Source organism: Chelonia mydas, chromosome 18 (assembly GCF_015237465.2).
Source record: "Chelonia mydas isolate rCheMyd1 chromosome 18, rCheMyd1.pri.v2, whole genome shotgun sequence".
NCBI classification, from domain to species: Eukaryota; Metazoa; Chordata; order Testudines; family Cheloniidae; genus Chelonia; species Chelonia mydas.
In genome coordinates, this window is record NC_051258.2 from 13,285,782 (window position 1) to 13,309,386 (window position 23,605).

Here is a 23,605-nt window from a genome sequence, read left to right on the forward strand (position 1 = left end):
GATTTTTTAGTGGACTCTGGAGCGGCACGAACTGCTGTAAATCAACCCCTTCAGTTGCCAGTAGCAGACTCCCTCACTGTGACAGGACCCACAGGCAAAGATACCAAGCAAAGCTCTTAGAGAACCCCGAGGTCACGCTGCAGCCTTGTCCATCCCTTCACCCTGCCACCCTCTTACCAGAAACTGAGAAACAGGAACATGACTGTTTGGAGATCATAGATGCCCAATATTCTAGCCGCCCGGACTTGAAGGATGTGCCCCTCCCAAATGCAGATTATGAGTGGTACACTGATGGTAGCAGCATGATGATAGATGGGCAAAGGAGGGCAGGTTATGCTATTGTGACCCTCAATGACACCGTGGAAGCTGAAAGTTTGCCCGCTGGGACCTTTGCCCAGTTGGCTGAGCTAGTGGCCCTGAGCCGTGCACTCGACCTGTCCCAAGGAAAACGGGTCAATATTTTCACTGATTCCAAATATGCTTTTGGGGTGCTGCATGCCCATGCTGGTCTATGGAAACAAAGGGGAATGCTGACAGCCCAAGGCTCCCCAGTAAAACATGGGCCCCAAATCCTCCGGCTTCTAGAGGCCGTGCAACTCCCCTTGGAAGTGGCGGTGGTACGCTGTAAGGCCCATCAGAGGGAGGATCAAGATGTGACCAGGGGTAATGCCAGGACAGAGAGGCGAAGCATGCTGCCACCCTGATGTCCCCTCAGACTGAGAACACCTATATGTATGCCCTTATCCCATCAGTGGGGGAGCTCCCGACCCCTCAGTATTCTAGGGAGGAGAAACAGCTAGCTGACAAACTTGGTCTCCAGGAAAAGGAGGGATGGCTTCATTCCCCGGAAGGGAAAGTCCTCTTACCAAAGGGCCTAATGCTGCCAGTATTACAGAAACTACATCAAACCACTCATGCTGGCAGGGAGGCACTTATCCAACTAATGGGAAAGTACTTTATAACCTCCAGACTCAGACCCCTGGCTGCCCAGGTACAGGCGGAATGCCTAGTCTGTCAAAAGAATAACCCCCGACCAGGACACCCAGTGCCACCAGCGGCCCTGGAACCCACTCCATGCCCCGGACGGGTGTGGCAAATAGACTTTACTGAATTTCCCCGGATCCAAGGGTTCAAGTATCTCCTTGTCATAGTGAATAGATTCAGCGGATGGCCGGAAGCCTTTCCATGTCGCAATTGCACTGCCAGGACAGTGGCTCTCAGGTTTGTTAAGGAGATCATTCCTCGCTTTGGACTTCCCCAGTGGATAAAATCTGACAATGGAACACACTTCACGTCAAAAATCGTCCAAAGCATCTCAGACGCCTTACAGATTCCCTGGAAACTCCATACACTCTGGAGACCGCAAGCCAGGGGGGTAGTGGAGTGGACCAATCAGACCCTTAAGCGACATCTCTCGAAAGTATGCCAGGAGGCCTCTCTACGGTGGCCTGATGCCCTGCCCCTAGTTCTGCTCCGCATCCGTGCTCTCCCAAAGGGTAGATTAGGGCTCAGTCCCTTCGAAATTATGTTTGGAAGGGCATGGCCTATGAATGGTACACCGGTTGTGTCAGGGGGAGAGTGGGAATTGGGGAATGGGTTTCTGTCTCAGTATATGTGTTCCCTGTCTGCTGTTCTTTTGTCTCTTTACAGGTATACTAAGGACTCCCAGCCTCTACCCTTGGACTCGCCCATCCACTCCCTGCAGCCTGGTGATTCAGTGCTCGTACGTACCTGGAAAGACGAGCCCCTCCAGGAAAAGTGGAAGGGACCCTATACCGTCCTGCTGGTCTCCCACATGGCAGCAAAGGTCAAGGGACACAAAAATTGAATTCATTATACCCAGCTGAAAGTGGTGTCAACCCCCCCCGGCTGAAAGGTGGACCGTGCATTCAGCCCCCTCCACTGAGGATCTTGGACTAAAATTATTATTCAAACGGCAGCCCACCGGGAAGGCAGGAAAGTAGATGGGAGGGTATATTTTATTCCCCCTCTTGGCCGTGTGCCTAACCGGTACTGCTGTTTCAGGCACTGTACCCGTAAATACCTGGCTGGCACTGGCCCAGAGTGCAGTAAACGCAACGTCGTTCTCAGAGAACCTTATTCTCAGAGACTGAGGCAGCAGCTCTGGCCTTTTCCTTAGTTGGTATTCCTGGGCTTGTGGTGCATAATCATCACGCAGTAGAGCACCTTGCCTGCACGGTGGCAAAGGCCATTAATTTAACCTCAACCGTCCTGGCCCAACCCTCACATGAGTTAGGGGAAGTACGTCAGGGTATGCTACAGAACAGGCTGGCTGTGAATTATTTGCTTCTATGCCATGGTCACCTATGCCAGAAGTTCGCAGGCATGTGTTGCTTTAATATAACAGATGCAGGGCCATCCTTAGAAACTGATTTACAACGCCTACAGCAGCTGGCAAAGGGCATTCATCAGCAAACTGGGGCGGATTGGCTAGGCTCTTTATTTTCTGGTTGGGGCCTTTCCCCGTGGCTAAGTGGGTTGTTTAGCCTATTATTTAAGTTTTTTTCCCCTGTATTAATCATGTTATGTTTACTGTGTTGTATGTGGTCCTGTGTAAAAATGCTTATTTTGCATAGCTTTAAAAATTTTAATTTTATGCATAGCCCACTAGTAAGTAAATAAAGATGAGAAGACTCAAGCAGCAGAAATAAGAAATTCTCAAAGGAGGGAATTGTTGGAGACCCCAGGGCATGGCCACTAGTTAAGTCGAGGGGATGGAAGGCCATAAGGGTCGAGGAAGTCTCCCTGCTGAAGGCCTAAGGCCTTCTTGTCAACCCCCCTTAATAGAACTCAGGCCTGGCTGGTTTGAGTAAGCTCTTTTGCTCTTAAAACAATGTTGCAGTTGTAGATAATGCCTCATAGTGTAAGGTTTGCTGACGCCAAGTTAAAGATAACAGGAGAGACAGCTACAAGGCCAGACAGGATGTGCTGGTTGTTTAAGTTGCTAGGAATGCTTGTTAGAGGTTGCAGGAAATAAACATTGTTGTAACCCATATAAGGAAGGCAGAGTATTTGTGCAAAGCTTTGACTGGCTGATGTGTAGTGCAGTAGCACTAAGGAATATAAAAGTGTGTGTAATGACCTGCTCTGGTGTGCAGGATTTGAGATTTCTCTCCCTGTACGTTTCTTTGGAATTCCAAATAAACTTTTCTGCTTCTCCACCGCGTTGTGTTTATTGGGTGACGCACACCGGGCAACGAACCCCTGCTGTTGTTTTGCCTCTGAGCACTGTGTGCTGGCAACACAAGGAAAACTGAGTGGTTGGCCCTTTGCTGTAATCCTCCTAACCAGACAGAGGAAGCTGGTGCCTCTGAGAGCCAGTGGGCAGAAGTGTGAAGATCCTTGATGTGGCAATGGCTAGCGAAAGGGGGAGGTCCCAGGAAAGAATTGGTGAGGAAGAGGTTAACATTAGCCCTTAATGCAGAAAGGGCTCTTGATACGTTGTGCTGGAACGATTGGTTTGTAGCTGTAAATAAATCTGATTTGATGAAAACTTCTGCACGCGGCTGTTACGGCGAAGGCTGAAAGAGGTTTTTGCATCGCAAACGGTTGCTCATCGCAAACGTTCTCAGTACATTGAGGGCCTTGTCAGGACGGTCGGCTCACTCTTGTTGTATAACCCTTCTAGGTGGCCTGTGGCAGAGATGCCACGGGTTGGCTGTCCTTAAGAGTGAGTTTGACAGCCCCAAAGAGTGACACTTTCCAGGTGGTGTGGTAGGTCATTGCTTAAGACAGGGACTCTCATCTTTGGTCCTTAGCGACATCCAACAATCCATGTTTTCAATCCAACCAGCACTTAATAGTTTGTTTTTAAAATGTACATTGCTTAATATTGCATATGAAATGCTTAGAGGTCCTAATTCATACTAAAGTCTAGGGCACGTGGGAATTCTATATGCAGCGCAAACCAGTGGATTTTAATAAACACAACTATTTGCTAGTTGGAACCAAGACCTGGATGGCTGGAGATCCCTGAGGACATGAATTTGTCCAGTGGGGTGTAAATTTTGAACTGTATTTGGCAGAACCTGCAAGCTTTTGATCAAGTCCTGCTCATTTTTTGGGCAAACTCATATTTTTTTGACCATCAAGTAGTCACACACACACAAAAAAACCCACGTAGCCTCCTCTCTTCTCATGAGCCTGTTGTCTCCATGGCTACTACAATACACAAGCTTGGAAAACGGCTTTCCAATCTCCAAGGAGGTCCCGGCTATATTATTGTCTCTTGCAGAGCCTGAGTAAAAATGTTTTAAACCTTTATATATTTACTCAAAATGAGTGAGATAAGCTTAGGAATGCGTGCGAGAGTGAGAAAGCATGGTAATGAGCGAGTCTCAGGCCCAATGAGTGAGACTAGACGTGTCTGCTGCTATTTGTCATGGAGCCTAATGATAAGTATTAAATCTGATAGGAAAACAAATTACAAATGGAGAAGGGCTAAGTCTGCAGGCCCAGTCTGTTTGTTGCAATGGGGCATTTCAACACGCACAGGGCTGTGCTGCCTGGCTGTTCAAAGGGGAAGCAGGCCTGATTTTCAGCTAGGCCTTAAGCTGTTACAACCTACACCTGTTTCCAGGTGCAGTTCAGATTATTTGCATATGTAAGTAAATGATTGTGCCTGGAGTTCTAAGTACCATATTTGCAGCTGCAGTCAGGTACCTCTAGGTGACCTTATTTGTACCCACAATTTGCTGACACAAAAATGGAAGCCTGAAAACCTGTCCTGAAGTGTCGGCCAAAGGGCTGCGTGAAAATTAATCTGAATCCGTCTGCGTGATGCAGACAGTCAGAACTGGCTCTACTCTTCTTGGGGAAGGGGAAGAAATGACTGTACAGATTTCCTCCCCCCACAAAATGCCACTGTCTGACTTTGATTCTCTGACTGTCGATTCTGATCCCACACCCGTTTCACAGCTTGACTTCACGGGAGTTATGCCCGCTTTATGCTGTCGTGAGAGCAGAATCAGGCTCATAAAGTGTAAGTTGCTAGAATCAACTGTTCCTGCACAGCATTTCTAAGATCAAAACCCCGTAAAGCCCTGAGAATTTCTATAGAAGTAAGGATTTCTTCCAACAGAGACTGGAGTGATCCTGGAATTAATCTTTCTATTGGCATTGGACCAAATCGGTGAGGTACAAACGCAGCTGCAGACAGAAGTGTTTGAAATCTGGTCCCCTCTTGGTGGCACTGTGCTGTCACTTTTACAAGGGGGAGAAATAACCTTTGCTTCTAACAAAATATACCAGAAGCATGAGTGGTAAATGGTCCTCTAGTAACATCAAAGTGTTCTGAAGGAATCAGAGGAGAATTATTCACTGTCACTTATTTAGCACATAGTGGCAGCAAAAGAATATATGAAATGCATGTAAATTTTCTTGTGACAATAAAACAAACTCTGTCCAACACGTGGCCCCCCCCATGTGTGTTGATTGCATCATGTGTTTTCCTTTCTTTTACTGCTGTCAGAATGTTATGCTTCCACTTGGAAGAGAGGAGGAAAAATGTTCTTGTGATACGTGGGGCCAGATTCTGTGCATGCACAAATACAGAGAAATGCCACTGGGCCATTAAGGTGAGAGGAGAATCAAGCCTTGCAATATACTGGGTTTGTGCGTGAATTGCTCTCTCTGCGGTGGAGGAAAGAGTGCAGGTGGGGAGGCAGCAGTAGAATTCGTTTTCTTTAAACTTGAACATTTTTCAAGTGTCCACTAAATGCTGGTATGCAATTTTTGGGTGCCCAACTTGAGATAGTTGGGGCAGCTTTTTGAAAGAGCTCTTCTCCTATTATGGCACCTAAATAAAGGTCTGATTTTCAAAAGTCCCCAGCAGATGCCATGTATAACACTTCTGGACATATTTGCCAAAGGGAACAGCTGCACCCAACCTGGGGAGCACACTTTGAAAAGCTGGCCACTGGGGCCCTGATATTCAGAAGAGCAGAACTTGTTCTTTGAGTTGGGCTCCCCCTCTGATGGATGCGCCACACCATTCCAAACCAGGCCCAAGTTGTTGAGCTGAGCACCCAGATTTATTGGCACTGATGAAACTCTAGGCCTCAGCTTCTTTATTGTTTATAATCCTAATTTGGTTTTAAGGAGCTTTCCAGAGCTGGTTCTTGACTAATTCTACTCCTGAGCATGCTATTGGTTCTGAAAACTAATGTGTTGGCCCTTGCAGAAAAGGGCAGTGCGGCATTAGGGCACTGGAGTGCTTTTTTTGTAATGCATTTACTGGTCTAGATTTTTTTTATAATTAATTTCATGTTTTAAAGTTGTAAAATAAAATCTAAAGCTAGTCTTTGCCATAAGGGTCTTACAGAGCAGATACAAATAATTCTATTCAGACATCTGTGCCCAACTATCTTGTGTGTTGCTGCTTTCTGCTGGAAAGAAGCAGAACTGTTCACCAGCATGTTATTTGCTTTATTTGCTGATGGAGACTCTGCTTTAGCTCAAGTACTCCTGTCCTTTGAGAGAATGAGGATCAGAGTTTTATCATGCAGACAGCATATGTAGAAGGTGCCAGGCTGTTTGCATGCTCAGGTTTTATTTTTCACTTGTTTCCCTTTAGAAGAAAAAATAAACTTTTGACCATGGAAAGAATGGGTGTTTGATGGCAATTAACTGCCACGGGCTTTAGTCTGGCTTGACCCATAGGTCAACCTAAGTCCAGGAAAGAAGATCCTGGAATGGGGTGGGGTCTGGGAAGATGACTGCATAGGGGCAGTGGACCGAGATAATCCCATGCTCAGGGGGATGGAATGATCCCTGGGGTGGTGAAAGAGAACCCACATAAGGATGGGGCTGTTCCCAAGCGAGGGGTGAGAGGATGTAATGCTGGCATGAGAAGTGTGGAGCCCATGCATAGAGAGCACACCACGGAGAAGGGGTGAGGAGGCAAGTAATGGATGGAGAGACAGTAGCCCAGCCCCTGTGGATGAACAGAAGAAGATAATGCCACGTGTGAGGCTGCTGTGTATGGGAGAGATCTGTGCATGTGTTTCTTTTGTCTAAGGGGCAGCAGCTACATCAATCAGCTTAACTGCTGACAAATGCTTGAGTCTGAAAGTCGTGTGGGGGCTTAACCCCTGTCAGGTCCCTGCAAACAAAACAAAGCTGTGAGGGTGACGTTTTGGGGATCACCTACAGCGGTAAGAGGTTTTGTCACCCCCTGCCCTGTAATCGTGGGGGCCTCTATTCTGGGGCTTTGATTCAAATCCCGGAGTCCAGTAGGCAGCCCACAAGCACAAGGTCTCACCCGGACTCCCCCCAGCCTCTTTACTCGTCGGAGGGTGACACCAACAGCCTTTTGGGTCCCAAGTCTCCCCAAAACATCCTCCTGAGTTCGTAATTACCAGACACTTGGACTTTCCCCCTTTGAAAAAGGAAAAGGAGGACTTGGGGCACCTTAGAGACGAACAAATTTATTTGAGCATAAGCTTTCGTGAGCTACAGCTCACTTCATCGGATGCATGCAGTGGATACCAAAGGTGTGAAAGCAGCCCCGAAGTGATCAGCTCACTGTGGGGTGCACACTCCACAATGACCTGGTGTGTGTGGGGGGGGAATAAACAAGAGGTTTATTTAATAGAAGAACCATAGATCCAAAGATAAAATAGTAAGAAAGAGCAAACCCATACAAGTCACACAGTAGACCGACATAAAGATGCCGTTGCAGGCATTACATTTCTATATTGGATAAAATCCCTTTTCTACTGCAAGCTACCTATTGCTGGGGACTTGGAACGGTACCCAAGAGTACCCCCTCGCTTTAGTGGGGAATCCAGTGTTCACAGACAGGCTCCCATCTACAAGCTGGTCCCTAAGACTTGTCTTCTCTCCCTCCCTGCTCCCCCCCATGCTGACTCATGGTTATTCATGGCGAGGCAGGAATTCTAGCTGGGATATCTGTGTCTTCCCATTAACTCTAATGGCCTGTCATTTGTCTTTCGCTGGGTTGTACAAGGCTGGGGCTAGTCTCGGCTGTCTCGGGAGGCAGCAGCCCCTCCCTGCCTGCTGCCTGGATGTCAGGTGGAGTTGTAGCTGTACCATAGATTATGAGCACAGATTTCTATATACATAAATACATAATCACAGTCTGTGGACATATTGCATAATCATGACCATTGACTTTAGAACATTACAAGCATCCAAAAAAGACCTTACTCAGTAGACCTTTATAGCATATTAACACAGTATAAAATCTGTTGGTTCCACGGCTTTGTTTTGGGGTTTAAACCTTCTATTCTCCCCGAGGGGTGTCTGGGCCCTGCGTGTCACACTATCCTGCGTGTTTAATGACTCTAAACTTAAAGCAGAAGGAGAAATGGCCAGTTAGCCAAGGTGCTTTAGAAAAATCACACACTGTACAAATGTGCTTCCCCATTTGCTCAGAAAGAGGGGACCAATTCAACCTGCTGTCATTGGCAACTGGGGTCTGACTCCAGCACCACTCCCCCTGAGAGACTCATGGGGGTCTCCCCCCAGGCGATCACGTCCCCCTTCAGCTCACTGCGCCTGCACAAGGCGAGCGCTCGGATGTCGGCGTGGCTGATGACCCAGCTCCACAGGTTGACGTGGCTCATCCACCCGGAGAACCCGTTGGAGAAGATCCCCAGGAGCTCATCTCTGTCCTTCCCAAGGACGAGCGTCCCTCCGGCCTGGCTCACGTACCCTCTCTGGAGGTTCATCTCTCTCCCCACCACTCCATTGAGCCACAGATGTGCTGCCCCGGAGTGGGAAGCCCATGCCACGCAGTAGTGGAGCCACTCCTCAGACTTGTGGTGCAGGGGGAACTCAACAAAGCGGCCCCCTACCCACAGCCCCACGGCCGAGCCCACAGTCACCACCAGCTCGTTGTCTCTTTCCTGGGTGCAATAGGCGAGAATGGTCTGACTGCCTCGATTCTGGGCTTGGATCCAAAAGCACAAGGTGAAGGCCTGGAGCTTCATGTCACGGAGGGGCCGGACGGCCACATAGCTCATGATGTTTTCAGCGGGAAAGTAGAAAGCTGGGAAAGCACTAGATTTAAGGCCTGAAATAACCAAACATCAACCAGCCATTATGCATCTTTAGAGACATGCTATCCTGCGTCTACAGAGGGCAAGGGCATGTGTGGACACAGCTCACAGCTGCACTGGCAAAACTATGCCAGAGTCTTAGCTGGCGTCAGCTAGTACTCCTTGTATTATCTTTATGGCCTTGAAAGCGCATGCAACATTTTACCCCAAATGCTTTAACATGCAAAGGCCCGGCCCAGAAGCTCTGAGAAAGGTGGACTGATACCATCAGAGCTGAGCAAAAAGTGGGAAAGATCTTTCATTAAAAAAATCCAGAAAAATGTGAATAATATTTGTTCCACAGATTTTGAAAAGGAACCATTATTTCATTCATTCAATTTTTTTTGAAACTTTGTGCAAAAACGTATTTTTTTTTGTTTAAAAAAAAAAGTCAATTTGCAGGGTTTCTTTCTCCCACTCCTTTCATTCCTTCCTCTTTTATAATTTCCCCCCTCCCTCCCCTTTATTCCTTTTTTCCATTTTGCCAGTAGAAAAGGAAGGGTGGTAGAAAGGGGAAGGAGCCCCAAATGAAAGTTTCATTTCCAGGTGTCATTAAAAAAACCTCCAGAACATTTAAAAAGCAAACCACTTTTTTAACGATGTTTCATTTTTGAATAAAGGTGGCTTTTGTTTAAAAAAAATTGTAGTTGAAGAATTCCAGCCCCCTCCCAGTACAAACATGCCTGACAATAATTCACATGCAAGCAGCTGTAAGTGGTCCAAGAACTGTAGGAGCACAAAAGTCTTTAAGGCTGGATTTGAGGAGGTTGCAGAGAGGAGAGACTGTGGCCAAGAGGATAACACAGGACTATCGGGAATGGACAGGCATAGGAGGTGATAAGCTATTGGTTCCTCGCTTTCCTGGGCAGCAAAATCCCTCAAAAAATTGGGAAAGAAGGAAGAAAAGAGGAGTTTAACTTTGTAAATTCTGGATGGTAGCATGTAACGGAGCACAGGGGGAGAGGAGAATGTGAAAGACCTACATTTGGGGCAGAGAACTTTGCAATGGTGTGTCTTTCTTTCTTCAACCCTTAAGATTCCCTCCCCTCGCCCCCCCCAAAAGAGTGGTACTTTCCATAAATGTTGTTTCTGTGATTGACCTATGTCATAAATATAAAGGGAAGGGTAAACACCTTTAAATCCCTCCTGGCCAGAGGAAAAACCCTTTCACCTGTAAAGGGTTAAGAAGCTAAGATAACCTCGCTGGCACCCTGACCAAAATGACCAACGAGGAGACAAGATACTTTCAAAGCTGGGGGGTGGGAGAACAAAGGGTTCTCTCTGTCTGTGTGTTGCTTTTGCTGGGATCAGAGCAGGAATACAGGTTAGAACTCCTGTAAAGGGCTAATAAGCAATCTAGTTAGATATGCGTTAGATTCTGTTTTGTTTAAATGGCTGATAAAATAAGTTGTGCTGAATGGAATGTATATTCCTGTTTTTGTGTCTTTTTGTAACTTAAGGTTTTGCCTAGAGGGATTCTCTATGTTTTGAATCTGATTACCCTGTAAGGTATTTACCATCCTGATTTTACAGAGGTGATTCTTTTACTTAAACTAAAATTCTTCTTTTAAGAACCTGATTGCTTTTTCATTGTTCTTAAGATCCAAGGGTTTGAGTCTGTGTTCACCGATGCAAATTGGTGAGGATTTTTATCAAGCCTTCCCCAGGAAAGGGAATGTAGGGTTTGGGAGGATTTTGGGGCGGGGGGGACATTTCCAAGCGGGCTCTTTCCCTGTTATATATTTGTTAGATGTTGGTGGTGGCAGCAATAAAGTCCAAGGGAAAAAGGTAAAATAGTTTGTACCTTGGGGAAGTTTTAACCTAAGCTGGTAAAATTAAGCTTAGGGGTTTTTCATGCAGGTCCCCACATCTGTACCCGAGAGTTCAGAGTGGGGAAGGAACCTTGAAGCCTATTCCTCCAATGTTGGTTCAGGGGGCTTCTCTTGGAATAACATCTCATTGCAACTGACCAGCATGCCTGAAGATACCAGTAAATGAGGTGAGGGTGGGGGTGGGGGGTCGTATGAACATATGGGCAGATATCTGGGGGGGTGAGGTGTATTTCAGGTCCAATGCACCTTTTTCCCCCGGCTATAATAATTATTTCAGGTAGAGATGGGTACAATTTCATGTTGCTGATATGTAGTTCTGTAAATCAAAACCAGGAGCAGTTTGGATCCAGGTCCCAATTAATCTGAACTCCCAAAATTAAGGGTTGTGTGGGGCAGGCAGCTCAGCTGACAAGGTCCAGGCATGGCCCATCTTTCTTGATAGATTTCCAATTGATACAAGACTAGTTTGTTGGTTTTAAATGCCTGACAAATGAGCCTCTGGGATTAAAGGGGACATGATTCCTGGAAGCCATGACTTTATGAATGTAGCAGATGCCACCTATATATGCACAAGAGTCTATTTCTATGCAGGCGTATCTGGGAATGAGGAGGTGAGTCTGGAAATTAAATTCGTATCCTCCAAAATATGGATCTGATTTGGGAGGAAAGCTGGTCTTGTTGTCACAGCACAGGACAGTGAGTCAGGAGAGCTGGGTTCATTTCTTGGCTCTTTCACTGACTTGTTTTGTGCAAGTCACTTAATTCTCAATGCCTCAGTTTCCCGCATCAGTAAAATGGGGATAATCATATTCCATTCCATTCCATAGCAATGCTCTGAGTTTTAATTCTTTCATGTGCTGATCTCCGGAGCCACTAGAGTAGGGTAATGGGATGTTAGTGGCTGTCTAACAGCTGGCCTTAAGTTAAGCTTAGTTATGCTACGACTGATGGAAACTCTCCAGCGGAACCATAAAAAGGACCAAATTCTACTCATATGTCCACACAGCACCCGCTGATGCTGACGCATCTACGGGCAGAGACATTGTGGGCTCCCCATTAGACGAAGATATAGATAGTGACTTCCTGTGCAAGTGAATCTCATGGAAATAGAAGTGGCTGGAAGTGTCTTACCGGTCAGGCCCACTCCAGCCAGCAGATGCTTCTTCATTTCCTGGAGCTGAGTGTGTATTTGCTCCAGTTTTGAGCTGAGTTCTTCTGGCAGACAGAGTTCTAGATCAGTGAGAGAACAGCAATCACTGATACACATCGATTCATGGTCAGCTGGGATATTTCTCCAGCTTCCAAACACCGGGAGCTTTTGGGGCACCTCCCTTTTAAACTGAGGTCTCTTTCCCCTGTGCAGCACTTGGGGTGGGGAATTGTTTGAGTGGGCAGTTGTTCCTGGCTACATGGCCTCATCTTTGCCGTCTGTTAAGAGAACAGAGGCAAAACTGCCACCATTTGATGAGCAGGCCAAGTTCTACTCCCCTTGACAGCAGTGAACGTCTTACCGCAGACTTCCATGGGATCAGGTGCTTATCTGCACAACAGATGCTTTGCCAGTACAGTATGACTATACTGCTACAGCCGCGCTGGCAGAGCCCCCTGGGGGAGATGCAGCATAAGCTGATAGAAGGGGGGGTTGGACCAACACAAATAAACCATTAGCTAAGCCAACAGATACACTTCTGCTGGCATCGTTGCATCTACACTGGGAATTTTGTCAGCATAGTTTTGGCTAGGAGTTGTGTTGTGTTGGCTAGGAGGTGCAATTCCTTCCCCCACCCTCCTAGTTACCATAGCTATGTCAACAAGACTTTGTAGTTTAGACTAAGCCCATGGGTTGACCCTTCTTGGCTACACCTAGCCTGAGTTTGGCTTGTGACCATTTCTCCCTGGGTGTGTGTGTCCCTCTCTCTCCTTCTCGCTTTCCTGCTGTTAAACTCCACAAAGCATTCCACAATATGGTTTGTATGAAAGACACTGAGCAAAGGTGAGTTGTCGAGTGGTCTATGAATCTGGAGAGAGATTTTTAACATGGTAGGTCCCCTGTGTCTGAAACTGTCCCTGTTAGTTTATTGCTAATGTTCTTCCCACTGGGGGTCAAAGGTGCTGGGACAAAGGTCCAAACCTATGCTACAGCAAACACACTGGGTCTTGCACAACAAGTGGTGATGCATCATAAGCCTCCAAATTCTCACAAACCCAGGTATCCTTTCCAGGCACCCTCTGTTAGCATTGGCACTCACTTCAGTTGCATTGGCAAACAGTTCATGTTGCAAGGGGCTCAATATGCAAAAAGCTCTCTCTCTCTCTCTCTCTCTCTCTCTCAAAAAAAAGCCCTTGATTGTGGGTGCTCAGTCAGTGATGCTGTGATGGCCATGCTTATCCTTGCCTGTGATGAGGAAGGATGGTTTACTAGGTAAGGCACTAGCCTGGGACTCAATTTCCTGCTCTGCCACAGACAGACACTGACACCTTGGGAAAGTCATTTAGTCTGTGTGCTTCAGCTCCCTGTCTCTAAATTGGGGATAATATTTCCTTAGTTCACACAGCGCTTGTGAGGACAAATCTGTTAAAGATTGTGAAGCGCTTGGGTAGTAAAGTAATAGGAGCCATATAAGTACCTTAGATAGATCATGTTGTTTCTGCTAGTAGATATTAGAGCTGTCATGGCACTTGGACACAATACACCCCTGCACCTTTCCTTACCCATAGTCCGAGGGTACCGTTAACCCCTACTTGAGTGTGAAGGTCTTGGGTTCTCTGCTTAACTGATTGCAAATGAAACTCACTTCGAATAGTTTCTCATTCCTTACCTGCAGGCCTGTGCCCCACCTGGAGCCACCCCTGTGATGCTGTGTTCTACCCCAGGCACCCAATCCCAGCCCCCCCTCTTACCTTTGGCGCCTTTGGCTTTGAAAGATGATTCCACCACTCTGTCATTGAGAGGCTGAGCGTGGCGATAGTCATTCCTCAGGGTGTTGTTCTGCCAGTCCAGCAAGGTATTCTCCAGCAGCTTGATCTTTAAGCAACATGGGCTTGTTATGGAGGGGGAAATGGGTGGCTAGCTCTTTGAAAGAAAAAACACCCCTCGCCAGACCGAGAGTGGGGTAGCTGCAGATCGTGTCTCATGAGTCCTTACAGTGGCAGAGCTAGGTAGGCTATGTCTACGCTGTCATTGGAAGTGAGCCTCCCCACCAGCTCGACAGATTCACACCAGCTTGACTCGAGCTAGCGCGCTATAAAAATCACAGGGTGGACAGTGCAGCTCTGGTGCAGACTCGGGCTCAGACCCATGGGGTCAGTTGGGCTTGAGAGCCTGCTCTCCTGCACCTGCTGCAACACCCCATGGCTATTTTTAGTGCACTACCTCATGCCCCACTAGCATGAGTCTGCTCCCCGGGTGGGGAGGCTCATTCCCAGCAGCGGTGTGTAGAGGCCCAGAATCAGGGTGTTGCAATGTCAGAACTGAGGGACACACAGGAGTAGAACAGGAGCACGGCACCTGTCAGGCTCAGGGGCAATGGCTGGACTAAGTGGAAGAGGAAGTTGTTCTGACACCTATGCATGTGATGGGGCTACACATGCAATGCATGTGATGGGGATTTTGCAATGAGTCCTATTATTTTGCTTAACAACAACTGCCAGGGGGCCTTTGAACTGTCTCCCCCCCACCCCCCGCCGCATTAGAATGCACAGCCCCTTGTTTAGATGCAAATTCACCTCAGTCACACACACCCCATTCCTATCTCTGCTGTGTCTTAAAGAGAAGGTTACGCACATTATTTACCTAAGGAAAATAATTCATCATTTAAAGCTCCTTGGGGTTCTCAGTTTATTGATGTTGCTTATGCTGCGTCTCTGCCCTATGCTAAATGCCCTGGCAGATCTAGACAAGAGGACAAAGTCCTGTCCTTCCTGAAAGGTTTTGATCACTCTTGGGGGTACAGGAGACACCTGTAATCACTCATCAACAGCTCCCCTTTGTGTCCAGAGGGGAGTCATCAGCACAGCTTAATGCCTAGCCTGGAGTCTAGACAAAACCTGCACCGGCCCCTAGCTGAAATAACGCCTCCATTTACACAAGGCCAATATAAACGAGGGAGTCGCTTTTCTAAAAACAACAATTATTGTTCTTTAATTATCTTTAATCTGATCCCAAGGGCCTGCTGGTGGGTGAGTTCGTTATGCTCCTGGCTTTGTAATCCGCAAAGACTCCACCTCAGCAGTTTTGCTGGTTGGTTCTGGCTGGTCTTCCTTGCTGTTTTTATTTTTGTTGGGTTCTGGCCCTGTTGCATTTAACTGAGCAGGGGGTTTTGCTGCTGCTTACCAGACATCAGCTAATCTGTGCTCTGCTTGACAGAGATTTTAACTTAAACCACCGTGGCTGCAAGATGTGGCTGCAGCTGCCACTCTGGCATCGCGAGTTTGGCTGCGGGAAAGGCAGAGAGTTGCTCTGGGTGGAGACGCACCTGTTTATGCCAAGGCTGAATTTGGCCTAGAGAATTTAGAGATTCAATAACCTCAGACTATAAACCCTTTGAATTAGCAGTCTGGCTTGTGCTGAGTGTGGATGTCTAAGCAGCAGACGAGAGAATACGAGCCAGCACCCTCTAATTCCAACAGGGACAGTCATGGTCGTATAATTAATGACACTTTTATACAAGGTTTCTTTTTGTTTCCGTTTATAAATAATAAATCACAGAAGCTTCTCCACCTCCTTCAATTACAACGATTGTGAGACGTGTTCAGCCAAACACCAAAAATTTGCACTACAGCATATCACGTCACCCAGAGTGCTCTGCAAACAGATGGATCCTCACACAGACGCTCTCTCAAACAGTCATGGTCAGTGTTTTCTATACCCATTGGATGGCCTAGGACAGGGGTTCTTCACCAGGGGTACGCAGAGGTCTTCCAGGGAGTACATCAACTCATCTAGATATCTGCCTAGTTTTACAACTATATAGAAAGCACTAGCAAAGTCAGTACAAACTACAATTTCATACAGACAATGACTTGGTTATACGGCTCTACATACTATACACTGAAAGGTAAGTACAATATTTATATTCCATTTGATTTATTTTATAATTATATGATAAAAATGAGAAAGTGAGCATTTTTTCAGTAACAGTGTGGCTGTGACACTTTTGTATTTTTAGGTCTGATTTTGTAAGCAAGTAGCTTTTAAGTGAGGTGAAACTTGGGAGTACGTGAGACAAAACAGACTCCTGAAAGGGGTTCCGTAGTCTGGAAAGGTTGAGAGCTGCTGGCGTAGGAAACCGAGGCACAGAGAGGTGAAGGTCATCCAGGGAGTCAGTGGCAGACCAGGGACTGGACCCTTGAAGGCCTGGCAAATATTATTCTCACTACACCCCATGAGGCAGGTAAGTATTGTCACGCTGAGTTACTGTCAAGACCAGGATTAGAATGTGGCAGCTCCTGGCTCCCAGCAGTATGCTCAAACCACTGGACCACACTGCCTCTGTCAAGCAGTGTGACTGGCTGAGCATTCATCACCCGAAATCTGTAAGCCAATGATCAGCCACCTGTGTCTGTCATAGAGTCTCACGTGTGAGAGCCAGGCAAAGCAATTGGAGCACTGGTCATAGCACTGCAGCATGGCGAACACACCTAAGGCAATGGCCCAGCACTGCTTGGATCCAGTCCCAGTTTCCTGTGCAGCCAGAAAAGGGACAGAGAGGGGTAAACACCTTACTCTTCCCAAGAACACAGGAGAGTGGGAAAGGATGAAAAACATCCCCCTACATCAGGAAAGAGCTACAACTAGTGACTAGAGCAGGGGACTGGGAATCAGGAGGTACCAAAGATTAACAGTGTGGTCTTGGGCAAGTTACTTAACTGCTGTGCCTCAGTTTCCCCAGCTGTAAAATGGGATAATGTTATTGACCTGCCTTGCATAAAGGGAAGCTACATTCATTCCTCTCTGTAAAGCACTGTGACTTTCCTGGCTGGAAGGCCTTAGAGAAGGACTGAGCACTATTATGTCAAGACATCACTACAACTTTGTGCTTCTCTGCGACTTCATTCCTTTACAAAATGTCACATAGACACACACACCTCCACATGGCCCTACAACACTGCAAATAATTGCCCCAGCCCCTCGAAAGCACCAGACAATGGAGCGTGGAGGTGTGGAGACAATTAAAGAAAGGCTGCCTGGAAGGAGGAGAGGCTGTCACATCTGGCAAGCAGTGGAGGGGGCCTTACCTGTGTGTGTGACAGGATGATGGGAGAGTCAAAAACTGTCCAGATCACACTCTCTGAGCATGGCGGTGTGGTCAGTGAGCCGTGATACCTGTAGAAGTGTGAGAGGTTTTCAGGCAGCATGGCTTGGACATCCAGTGAACTGAGCTTGGTTGACTGCCCTAAAAAGGCAACAAAAGACAGCTATATAATCACCCTGGAGAGGAAAGCAGAGGACTGGTCCTGGCAGCTATGGCCAGACACTTGACAAATCTCTTCCCAAATTCACCAGGAACTAGGCCAGTGACTGAGCCAAGCAAAGGCAGATGGGCAGGGACTGTATTTTTGTTACGGCTGTACGAGAGCTGACTGCAAACAGATTTTCTCTCCTGAGAAAAATTCTGAGATTTTTGAAAAAAATCTTTATCCCAAATCAAGATGAAAGTGTAGACATTTTTCAAGAAACGACCTCCCAAAAAACTAAAATTAATTTCAGGTCCTTCAACACTTTTCATTTCAATAAATGCAAAATGATCGGTTTAGATTTTTCACCCTTTTCTACTTTTTATACAAAATAAATTTCACAACAAAAATAGTCAAAATGGTTCTGAAAATGTTGAAAAAAGATGTTTTTAAAATGGGTTTTCTCCAATATTTTTAAATTAAATTTCATCAAAATGGCTACACACTTTCACCCAACTGGTTCAGTTTTGTTGAAAGGACACGTTATGATGGAAACTTGTTTTGATGAAAATTTTCTACCAACTCTAGTCTACAGCACCTTGCATAGTGGGGCTGGAGTCTATATGTGCTACTAGAATAGAGATAAATAACAATAACCATACCTGATAAGCTGATTTAATAGCTCTTTTCCTGCTCTAGGCACTTTGAAAATAAAAATCACTTTATATAAGAGCCAGGTATTATTAAGAAGACTATTTTTTATGATTCTGGACCTTCCAAGGTCCCTATGGAATTTGCCCTACACATAATGCAAGGGTGGGTTTTGTGGCTTGAGAACCAGTTTGGTGTTCGCGAGAAAGACCTGATTACACAGGTGAGTTCACCTGTCCATGGGAATCAGCTCAGGAAATCCCAGGGCAGCCCCAAACCAATAGCCCAGCATATTGTGTTAATACTGGGTTGCTGTAGACTTTTCATTTATTTATTTATTTACTTATTTAGTGAGACTATTTTTTCTGATGTAGCAAGCTCTGGTGGAGGCAGGGAGAAGTACCTCCCTTTAACAGGATGCGATGGCTTGCTTAAGAATGGAAGGATGATTCTGCAATCAGCACCCCTGTTTCCTGCATGTGTGGGGAAGGAGAGAAGCTGCAGTGGTGTGCAGTGGGGTATGGCTGAAGTAACCTAGTTATTTAACTGTAACTTGATACAGAATTTGTTTTTAAAAAAATGCAGCAAGCTGCCTACTAGCCTCCCCTGCTTCTCCCAGTAACAACTGCAGCGTCCAGCAAAGCACATGGAACCCAGTGAGCATGGGGCATCTGTAAGACTGGTAAATTACAACTGAAAGGGAAAGTCCCCATCAGCTGGGACCCTCTGGCTGGGTCACAGACCCCGGTCCTGTCATGCATGACGAGGAAGAGCATGTTAAGTTCTGATAGCAATATGTGACCTCTGGCTCATGGGACATCTGACCTTGAAGTGGCCACTGCACCTTAAAACCAGGTAAATAATAACCCCAGTCTCCCATGCCATTCACCAACCAGGCCAAGATCTATCTGGCCTTATCCATGAGAATGAAATGGATCTCCCTGTTGAGCTCACCCGCCCTGCCATCTCTCCCCTTGGGCTGTCTCCTTGAGGCCAGGCGTACCCAGCACCTACAAGTACTGACTTTTTGGGCAACAAGAATGGAGAGGGGTGCCAGGGACTTACCAGCAAACCTGATTTTGGCCAGGTTCGAAATGAATTCACTGTAGTAGGTGTTCTCAAAATTCCCATCCTAGAAGGAGAACAGGGCTTGCTGAATAAAATGTGTAAAAGTCAACCTAGCACCAGCTCTAGCTCAAAAAGAAAAGGAGGACTTGTGGCACCTTAGAGACTAACACATTTATTTGAGCATAAGCTTTCGTGAGCTACAGCTCACTTCATCGGATGCATACTGTGGAAACTGCAGAAGACATTATATATAATGTAGCTCACGAAAGCTTATGCGCAAATAAATTGATTAGTCTCTAAGGTGCCACAAGTACTCCTTTTCTTTTTGCAAATACAGACTAACACGGCTGTTACTCTGAAACAGCACTAGCTCAGTTCAGCATGTGAGATTCACTGAGGCAGGAGCTCACACAGCCAAATACTGGAGCTGGATTTCTTAAGGGATTGGATATTTTCATGAGTAATCACCACACTTGTCATTATGGATCCGAAAGATAGAAGCTTGCACTGAATTGCACAAGAGTGCTGGAGGGTTAGAGGGCGAAGGGCTCCTCCCCCGTGTCCTCCTCTTACATACACACTAAAGCATCCTAGTGTTCTCTTGTGTGTTAGGTGGGGGAAACTGTGGCATGGAGATGCTAAGGCTGACATTTTCAAACTTTGGGAGCATAAAGTTGGGCACCGAAGTCTGTATTTAGGTATCTGAATAACTGACTTGATTGTCAGAGCCCACTGCCTTCCATAAGATGTGTGGGTGCTCAGCACCTCTGACAATCAAGCCAGTTATGACTCAGGAAGTGTCTCCGTAGTGAGTTAGATGCCCAATGTTAAGCAACCGCATCCTGAAAATTTGGGCCTAAGATCCTACACCTTTTTGGCCCTAAATGACCCACCTAAACTCAATGCATGAACTGAGAGTAGAAGTCACGAGTCCTGGCCCCCGTCCCCACTGCGCTAAGCACTAGACCACACTGTTCTCCCAGTGCTAGAAACAGAACCCAGGAATCCAGATGCAGTCCCTCCTGCTCTAACCACTAGACACCACTTCCCTCCCACAGCTGGGAGGAGAATCCAGGAGTCTTGATCCCCTCAGCCTCTGATCATTGCCTCTCATGAACTGCGAAGCATGAGGAAGAGAGGGAGATGCCTTTTTTCAGTGCCTGGAAGCTTCTTGTCAGCAGGCGCTCTGGAACGGAGCGAGTTTATGCCTCTCTTTATCGCACCACAATGGGATCTCAACTGCCATGTCAAATCATCTCTTGCTAGGACCGCAGATCCCTGTCTGCAGCTTTTGTCAACACGAAGCAGCGCTCAGGCCTTTGAAATGAGCACAGAGCTCTCACGAGGGTGGAGCCTGGAGGAGACGAACAATGCTCTGGTGCTGGCAGTGGGCAGCTGAGTGGTGCTTCCCAGAGCCAGAGAAGAGAGGGGAGGGGTGACCCTTTCCCATCAGAGAGCCAGACCTCTGAGTCCAGTTAGTAAGATCAGTAAACACACAGACATTCAGCCACGTCCATGACCTAAAGCCAGTCACAGCACTCCCGAGGCAGAAGATCGGTCACTAATTTGAGCTTCCCTGCCCCCCATCAAATAGTTATTCTGTTATAATTTCTTCTTATTACAATAACACCTAGAGGCCCCGACTCAGAGGAGTACCCCATATGGGTGCTGGAACAAGGGGTGCGGGGGGGGGGGTGCTGCAGCACCCCCAACTTGAAATGGTTTCCAGTATGGACTGGGTTTACAGTTTGGGTCAATGGGTCTCAGCACCCCCACTATAAAAATTGTTCCAGCCCCCCTGGTGCCCCATGGTGCTAGGTGCTGTGTATACATCTAGCAGGAGACTCTCCCTGCGACAAAGCACTTGATGTCTAAACAGATAAGGGAGACAACAGGTGGGAGAAAGGAAGTGTTATTACTGGGCCCAAGCTACAGATGGGGAACTGAAGGATGAGGAGTCTGAGGCCCAGGCAGCTGATTTCAAGGGAAGCTAGGAGTCTAAATGCCATTGAGGATCTGAGGCTAAGTGACTTGCCCAGGGTCACACAGCGAGTTTGTGGCAAAGCTGGCCTGGGAGTTGAGCCCAGCTCTCCTGTATCCCAGCCCCATTCCCTAAATGAGCATCCCTCCTCCCTATTATTATTTACCCGCAACGTTTCTTTTCCGTCATTCATCCAGCTCTGCTTCTTCTATTCTGTCTGCCTCGATGCTGCTCCACCTCCCCTCTCTCACATCCATGTGGCTACAGGGCTCTTGCTCTACCTACTAACATCTGCCACTTTGTAGCTTTCCCCTGGGGCTCGTACTATGGGGTTGTTCAGCTCAGTCTGTGAGGGTGTGGGTTGAGTGGTAGGGGTATCAGCTCATCTTCCCCCCACTCCTGGGCTAGGACACCCCCCCTTAGACAGCTCAGATCTCAGACTCTTCCTCTTTGTACCAGCAGGAGCTCCCAGTAGTACAGAGCCCATGCACTTGGCAGAAGGGAGCTGTTGGACACAGGAGCCTGGGCCTTCAAAATAATCTCAGCTGGGGACAGGACCACTCCAAGGACAATGAAAGGCTGAGCCGCATCATTGTCCACAGGCAAGTTTCACCTCTTTCCTCCCCCCTGGCAAAGAGAGGAGGCCATAAGAGAAAAAATATATTCATCACCCAGTGCAGGCAAAGGAGTCGGACCCAGTCTGCAGTGGAACCAGTGTGGTTCTGTGACACGGGGAGAGGGCAGTGCATGAGAGGGCGGCACAGGGAGTGCTAATCCCAGGCATTCCCCGGAGCCACGTTCCAAAGGAGTCACTGTGTGCAATACAAAGGCTGAAGGAGCACCCCATTAGGCACGTCCACCAGCCATGTGCTGCAAGCAGGTGGGATAAGCTACTCTAGCCTGGAAGCCTGGGCCATGGAGGAGCTGCGACACTCTGAGCAGGGAAAGATCCGCCCCTGGCTGCTCCAGTAATGTGCTGGAGAGAGGACTGGGGGGTAGATGCACTAATGCTTTCCCCATGCAATGCAAACAAGCTGAACAAAGGAAAGAGAGGCATAAGCTTTTTTTTGCATAGAACTGCTGCTGTGACCAGGGAGGGAGTGACTGGCTGTCATTCCGTGAGAGTCCAGGGGTCACTTTCAAGCTGGGGGTATTGTGGGCTCAAGGTCTTCAGGGGAAAAAAATGGAGCTGAGATTTTTTACAATGGGGGAAAAAGCAAATTTTAATTAATAAAGGGACTGGAAGGGATGGCTCCGGGGATTGGTGATAGACTGTGATGACTTCACCTTTAACGTGGCTGGTTCAGATTCATCCACAGGGGCCACTTAGGGGTTGTTTGGTAGCCTGTGTGACATGACTTTAGTGGGTCTCTGCCCAGTTCCAGTGGGCACGTGTCTACATCACAAAAACCACTGCCAATAACTGGTCGACTTGCCTGGCAGCATCAGCGGCTGTCTGGCCCGCAGAGAAAAGCTGAGTGTCAGCCCCACCTGTAATACAGCCCACTCTTCTCCCCAAGCGAGGAAAATGAAGGTCATGTGACTGGTGGATCACATGACCCACCAATCAGGTAGGGGATAGATAAGCAAGAGTCGGGGGGCAGAGAGACTTTGGGTGAGGCAAAAGACTGAGTTAGAGGTGCATGGTGGTTGTTGTGAAACCTCCTAAAGTAGCTAGGGAAGACTCTTTGCCAGCTGGTTTCCAAGGTGGGGTAGAAGGTTGCATGATACCCCCACAAGGGGTCTTGGAGAGAGGGCTGGTGTTTGGAAGGTTTCGGGTTTTTTGGGGGTTGTTTTTTTTTTTTTTTTTGAAAGACGTTATTGACTCACCTAGGTGAAACTGGTGATGGAAAACTTAAAAGGGCTGGGGAGAAGCATTGTGTGAGCCCTGGAAGGAGGGTTGTGTGATCTCCTAGCTAAGAGGGAAGGGTTTGGGCCTGGAAGGCCCCTAGAAATTGCATGGAAAGACTTTAAAAAAAAAAAAAAAAAAAAAAGTGACCCCACCCCACCCCACCCCACCCCCTGAAGTAGGGGTTGCCAGGTGTCTGGTTTTTGGTGCTGCAGGGCTAAGGCAGGCTAGTCCCTACCTGTCCTGGCACTGGGCTGTGCCCTGGAAGCGGTCAGTGGGTCCAGCTTGTAGGAGTGGTGTCCATGGGGCTCTGTATGCTGCCTCCAGAACCTGTGCTCAGAGTGGCACTCCCATGGGCTGGGAACTGTGGCCAACTGGAGCTGGGGGGGTGATGCCTGAAGGTGAGAGCAGTGTGTGGAGCCTTCTGCCTGCCCTCCCCCCACATAGGAGCCAGACCTGCTTCTGGGGTGGAGCCAGGGCCGGCAGGGAGCCTGCCTTAGCCCGGCTGACCGGGAGCCGCCTGAGGTAACCCCCTGAGCCCTGCCCCAAACCCCTCATCCCTGGCCCCAGCCCAGAGCCCTCACCCCTCTGCACTCCAACTCCCTGCCTCAACCCATAGCCCCCTCCCACACTCTGAAACCCTTGGCTCCAACCTGGAGCCCCCCTCCTGCACCCTAAACCCCTCATCCCTAGCCCCAGCCCAGATCCTGCGCCCCAGCCCAGTGAAAGTGAGTGAGGGTGGAGG

At 47.7% G+C, this 23,605-nt stretch overlaps 1 protein-coding gene across 2 annotated transcripts in view; it reads right to left on the reverse strand.

Annotated features, from left to right (window-relative positions):
• Positions 1-7,428: 7,428 nt before the first annotated feature.
• Positions 7,429-23,605, reverse strand: part of CA6 (carbonic anhydrase 6) — a 38,208-nt gene continuing 22,031 nt past the window's right edge. The window contains exons 6-10 of one of the 2 annotated variants that reach the window (XM_043531609.1): positions 19,028-19,094; positions 17,153-17,310; positions 13,817-13,940; positions 12,047-12,145; positions 7,429-9,058 (exon numbers count right to left, since the gene is read on the reverse strand). In XM_043531609.1, coding sequence (XP_043387544.1) covers positions 8,445-9,058; positions 12,047-12,145; positions 13,817-13,940; positions 17,153-17,310; positions 19,028-19,094 — 1,062 coding nt within the window. In that variant the 3' untranslated portion in view covers positions 7,429-8,444. The remainder of the gene's footprint in view (positions 9,059-12,046; positions 12,146-13,816; positions 13,941-17,152; positions 17,311-19,027; positions 19,095-23,605) is intronic. The other variant, XM_037881394.2, reaches the window with a different exon arrangement.